The sequence below is a fragment of the Fonticula alba genome (genome assembly GCF_000388065.1).
Source record: "Fonticula alba strain ATCC 38817 unplaced genomic scaffold supercont2.2, whole genome shotgun sequence".
NCBI lineage: Eukaryota > Rotosphaerida > Fonticulaceae > Fonticula > Fonticula alba.
The window spans coordinates 3475044-3480535 of record NW_009242972.1 but is presented as its reverse complement, the minus strand read 5'-3'; the positions used below and the strand labels follow the sequence as shown (position 1 = coordinate 3480535).

At 67.8% G+C, this 5492-nt stretch overlaps 3 protein-coding genes across 4 annotated transcripts in view; 1 reads left to right on the top strand and 2 right to left on the bottom strand.

Moving 5' to 3' along the window:
• H696_01717 overlaps window positions 1-270 on the bottom strand; it is a 1447-nt gene extending 1177 nt beyond the window's left edge. For both annotated transcript variants that reach the window (XM_009495625.1, XM_009495624.1), the window contains exon 1: window positions 49-270. In XM_009495625.1, coding sequence (XP_009493900.1) covers window positions 49-177 — 129 coding nt within the window. In that variant the 5' untranslated portion in view covers window positions 178-270. The remainder of the gene's footprint in view (window positions 1-48) is intronic.
• A 438-nt stretch (window positions 271-708) lies between these two features.
• Window positions 709-1855, top strand: H696_01716 (hypothetical protein; the record flags this gene model as incomplete). Its single annotated transcript, XM_009495623.1, has 3 exons — window positions 709-800; window positions 926-1137; window positions 1296-1855. The coding sequence occupies 3 exons, from the start codon at window positions 709-711 to the stop codon at window positions 1853-1855; spliced, it is 864 nt and encodes a 287-aa protein (XP_009493898.1).
• An 87-nt stretch (window positions 1856-1942) lies between these two features.
• H696_01715 (hypothetical protein) lies at window positions 1943-4953 on the bottom strand. The gene is made up of 3 exons (XM_009495622.1): window positions 4352-4953; window positions 3194-4105; window positions 1943-3023 (listed from the first exon to the last, which is right to left on the bottom strand). The coding sequence occupies exons 1-3, from the start codon at window positions 4917-4919 to the stop codon at window positions 2032-2034; spliced, it is 2472 nt and encodes an 823-aa protein (XP_009493897.1). The 5' UTR covers window positions 4920-4953; the 3' UTR covers window positions 1943-2031.
• Between the last annotated feature and the right edge of the window lie 539 nt (window positions 4954-5492).

Below are 5492 nucleotides of genomic sequence, written 5' to 3'. Positions count from 1 at the left end.
GGGGAGGGGGGGGGGGGACATCATCTCCACACTCGGCCGGGGGCGCACCTCTCGCATGTTGGGGAAGAATGCCTTGCTCTTGCCCGGCTGCGGGGCAGGCTTGAGGTCGTCCGCAGGGGATGGCCCGTCAGTGGCCGCAGCGCCGCTGACCAGGGTCGGCGACTCCTTGTCAGCCATTTCCAAAGAACGCGCGAAGAAAGGGAAGTGGCAAGGGGGAAGGGCGAGAAGGAGGGGAGCAACAAGGAGTAGGGGTCGCAGGAGGGAAATGAGTATCTCATGCAGTCACACCTCCCCCCCGCCAGGGCCAGCACGGCCGCCCCCCAAAGAAGTAACCCGCCAGAGACACTCCGAATGGCCGCTCCGATCGCCCGCCAGCCAGAGCCCGCCCGAGACAAGGCAGGGAGGGATGAACTGTCAGTTGGCCGGCGCTGCCAACGGATCCACATTGCCAGCGTGTGCCCGCTGGGTCCGATCTTTGGCGCACCATCGCCAGCCGCGCAGGTCGCCCGGAAGCGCGGCCTCACCCAACACCCGTTCCCCCCTCCCCTCGCCCCTCTGTTCCACACACGCGCGTGCACACATCTGTGGCCTCCCGTGTCTGTCTCGCCTGTTCTTTTCCATCCTGCTCCCCCCCCCCTCCCCAACACCACTCGCTCCTTCTCTCTCTCTCTCCTTCTCCGGCCGCTCGTCTCTCGGCCCGACCTGGCCATGTCCTCCTCGCAGCCGGCTGACCGGCCATGTGGGGTGTGTAGTGTACCGGACGCCAGCTACCGGTGTTCCATGTGCCAGGTGTTCCGCTTGTACGGCCTCCCGATTCATGGCCGTTGCTTGCCACCGGCGGAGGATGCCCCGTCGGGCTGCCCATTCGCCCGCTCGGCCTTGACTGACTCGTTCCTCGCTCGCCGCCCCTCACCCCCTCCCTCAGTTGCAAGGTGGCCTGCTTCCGGATACACAAGGAAACCTGCGCCCTGAAACGACCGGCACCCGAGAATGACCCGGATGCCAGCCCCGTCGCCAAGCGCCCGCGAGCATTGGCTCGCCTCCCGGTTGGCCCGTTGGCCTCCTCTTCGTCCAATCCATTTGATGACGGCATTGACTCCTGGCGCGGCGCGTCTGATCGTCAACTTGATGAAGCCGGTGCGTGAATCGTGCCAGCATCACTGGCTCTATGCCCCGGGAGGGAGGGGGGGGGGAGAGGGGGGTGATGGCATTGCCCTTCCATCCCGGACCCATCCGTCTCGCACCGTCTTCCATGTACTCACCTCCCGGACCGGCTGGAATACGCAAATGCCCAGTGACCAGCCCTGAGCTTCGCAAAAAGTTCGACAGCCTATCGACCGAAGCGGCAGCCCGGCTGCGCATGCTCGCCGGACAGAGCTCCCTGGCGACTGGGACGGCGTCGACACCGAGCCCATACTTCCCGGCCACCGTTGGGGACTTCCGTGGCAGTCCCATGGACCAGGCCCTTGTGGAGCTGCTGCATCCTGATGCGGCCACCAGCGCCGGGGGTGCCGCACGCATGAGCCACTCGGATCTGCGCGTTCATCGGGAGATGGTGGCCCTGCTGGAGGTGGCCATCCGACAGGCTGGCTTCTCGGAGCTTCTTGGCGATGAGGATCTGGATGGGCGGCCTGGCGCGGGTGGTGGCACCGGCGGCCGCGGCGCCACCTCCGCCCCTGGCCCGGTAGCTTCGCTGCTTCGCGAGCTCCTGGGCCAAGGTGGCGACCCCTCGCTGGACTGTGGCACTGCCCTTCCCCTGCCGCCGGGGCTGCGGCCGACCGCACCGGCATCATCACCGGCCACGGTCCGGGAATTGACCAGCGAGTCGGCGGACAAGTCGACAGATGCCCCATGAGCGCCTTCTCCTTCCTCTGCTTTCTTCCCCCCCCCCCTGTTCCCCGCTCGATCTGACGCACCAACAAATGGAAATAGACCACACGCGGGCTAGAGTGCCGCGCCAATTGCATTTGTCTATTGCCAGTGAGGCACACAGGTGGGCGCCATGGCCCGGCTGTGGACCAAGGCGCTCCTCTACATGATGGTGCACCGACTCCCACCGGCGGATTGGGCGCTCTCGCTGTCGGCCGGCGCACTGGAGGCCACCTTCCGGCGGATGTCACTAATGCGATCATGGGCATCGCCCTCCCACTCTTCGTCGGGGATGTGGGACTGGCCGCTGGAGAATCCCGGGGCCTGGGATTCCAGCGTGGCCATCTCATTCATGCAGGACTCCAACAAAGCACGGGCATCGGGCGAGGGAAGGGCATGCTGGAAGCAATCGGCCGCATTGCGCAGCGATCGCGGAACCGTGACATGACACTCGCGAGCCAAATCGACGGCCGAATAGCGCGTCGAAAGGGACTCCACCGGGACCGGGGCCGGGTCGTCGCCGTTGGTCGAAGCCGACTCGCCGTCGGCCGGCGCCGGCACTCGCAGGTCAAAGCCCCTGCGCCACAGATTCCCCGCATTGACGGCTGCCACGTAGCAGATCCGGAATGGACCAGGCCCTGGGCGCGAGGCCATATCGGCCGGGAGCTCGCGGGCCGCAGCCTCAAATGCCACAAGTGCCAGGGCTGGGCGGGGGTGCGCCGTGTCCTCGGACACCACGGCCTCCGGGTGGGCCTCGGCCGCCGGCAACCCCCGGCCGGCCAGCAGCTCGACGCCCAGATTGAAGAGGGACTTGGCCAGGACCGCCGGGGTTTGGGCCGGCTGGCCGGCAGCCGGCACGACGGCCAGACGCCGCGCCCCCAAACAAGCCATGGCATAGTGCCCGATGGACAGGCGCCAGTTGGCCGGTCGTTCAGGCGCCCTTGCGGCCCCGCCGAACTTCGGGCTGTTGGAATGCAACAAGGCCAGGGTAAAGTGCGCCTCCGGGTCCAAGACATCCGACACAATTGACGACACGTCGGGCCGGTGGCTGACGGCCTGGCGGGCAGGAGGCTGCCAGCCGGCCGTCTGCAGGAGAGCCGAGCCGAGCTCGACATCCCGACTGGCCCCGGCGTCGCCGGTTAAATGCATGAGACCTGGCCCGAGAACAAAGGCGAGGGAGGAGGGGGAGGAGGAGGGGGGGGGAAGAAATACAGGGAAAGAGAGAAAGACAGACAGATGGCAGCACATGACGGGGGATGAGTATGGCGCGACCGCGGGGCTGTGGCGAGGGAAATGCCCAAGGGCAGCGGCTGGAGAGGCGTACCAAGGTATCGGGCAAATTCGGCGCCCGCGTCAGACAGAACCCCATCCAGATAGAGTCCGGTGACTCGGGCACAGAGGTTGAATGCTGACCGCTGCCCCGGGGTGGGGGGCTGGGGGTTGGAGGACGCCGGGGGGCGAGGGACAGCGCTGATGGCGGGTGCCGGCGCCTTGGCACTCGGGGGATCCGGTGTTTCGTGCAAATCCGCCATGTACAGGGCATACAGAAGCTGAGCCATGCCCGGGGTCAGACGAAGGTAATCGGTGGGCAGCTTGGTGGCCGCCGGGCGGAAGTGGCCCGGCTCGAGGGCACCCACGCCGGGGGGCAGAAGCCCGGCACCATCGGCCGGCAGCAAGCCCGAGTTCAGTGCCGCCAGCGACAGGTCAACCAGCCCGTGGCCAGCGTCACGCCCAAGAACATCCTCCAAGCGCTGTGTCTGCAGGGCGGCATGTGTCAAGAGGGCCTGGCGGTCAACCCACCCGCCAGGGCCATCCCGGCGTCCGGGGCCGGCGGGGGCCTCCGGGAAGAGAAGCGATCCGGTCTCCAGCTCGGCGGGCGAAAAGGCCTGGCGGTCGGCGAGCGGCAGGATCGCCGACCGGAACAGCCGGATCACCGACCTGGGGCTGGAACAGAGAACCGGCCCGGCCCCGGCTCCGGCCGCCGGGCTGCCCACGGAGCTTGACGCCGGCGAGTGGAAGAGCAGGCCCAGGTTGAAAAGGGCCCGGGCATTGCCGAGATCGGCCGCAGTGCGAAGGAGCTGCCCGGCCGTCAACAGGGCCGCATACCGCGGGCACTCGGGGCCGAAGGGCGCCGGCGACATGCGCTCCAGGGCCCCACTCTGAGCCAATCCCCCGAGGAGGCTCATGCAGTGAACATGCAGGGCCCGGCCGGCCAGAAAGACCAGCGGAGCCGGATCTATGTTGTGACATCAGGGCGGGGAGGGGAGGAGGGAGGGGGGAGGGAGGGGGGGGGGGGCTCCGGGAGCCGGGCAACGTCAGCACATCAATGTAAGACGGAAGCGGGGAGGGGCCGAGGCATGGGACGCGATGTGTAGACACATATACATAGATAGATATGTAGGCGGAGAGCAAGAGAGAGAGAGAGAGAGACTAAAACAAAAGGTGTCGCAGGACGCTGATCGCCAGACAGAGGGACGCGTACAGGTGGAAGCCAGCGCCTCGGCCGCCGAAAGCGGGGCTGTCAAGCGGTCGCACGCCACCAGCCCCGGGGCATTGGCATCAGGGGATCCCGCCCACTCCAGGGCGACGTTCAGTCCGATGTGCAGCACATTGTCCAGGAGCTTGCCCAGCGAGCCGGCGTCCACGGGAAGGTCCCCCATGGCGGCCAGGTCGGCGGCCGGGGCCGTTCGGAGGAAGGCTTGGAATTGGGGAACCAAGTCCCGACCAGGGGGCAGCCCGGCGGCTGACAAATGCCGAGTATCCAGGAAGGGCTGGTGCTCGGTCAGAGTGCCTGCCTGGGACGAGGCCACCGGCATGGCCGCGAAGCCTGGAGGAGATGAATGGAACATGGCCGCCCGAACGCAGGGCAGGGTGCCAGCCGTGAGGGCGGAGGGACCAGGCCCGCGCCCATCGGCGCAGCGACCGGCGGCCGCGGTGGAGACCGCCGCTGCCGCACACGGCAAAGAGCCGGGCCGCCGGGCGAGAGAGGCAGCCGCGGCAAGGCCGCCGCGGCAGGCGTGCGCAGCTGTGCGTGCCACAGGGCTGTGCATGAGCGGCAGGGAGAGGCAAAAGGGTGGGGGGGGGGGGGGGAAGTGTGTTTGTGGGTCGGAAGGAAGGAAGGAAGGTGGTAGGGAGGGTGCCCGATCGTGCCTGGTGGGAGTGCCAGCGAAAAAGCCCACCTCTCACGAGCCTTGGGAGAGGAGGGGGGCGGGGGGACCTCCTCGGGCAACAAACGTGTGGTCCGCCTGGCTCACCCATGCGCAGTCCCCCCGCCCGGTGGCCCGGCGATGGTGTGACCGCCCCGAGTCCTGAGATCCGCCACGCGCCTGCACGTCCGGTCCGAAGGCGCGCGGAGAACCGGCACCCGAGGGGGACGGGGGATTCATGCGAGGGAGCACCCTTGTGATGGATCGGTGCACATGATCCTCAACGGACACACGTGCGCGCGTTGGTGATATATCGCATCGCCAAACCCCGCCATTCCAGCCCCGACGGCCGGAGCGTCGGGAGCTCCGAGCACAGCCCCGTAACTTGTGGGTTTTAATGTGCCCTGGAGCCCGAGAGGTGCCCGCGGCTGGGACAATGTGGAGTCCAGGGGGGCCGGCACAGGCCGGGGAGGGGGG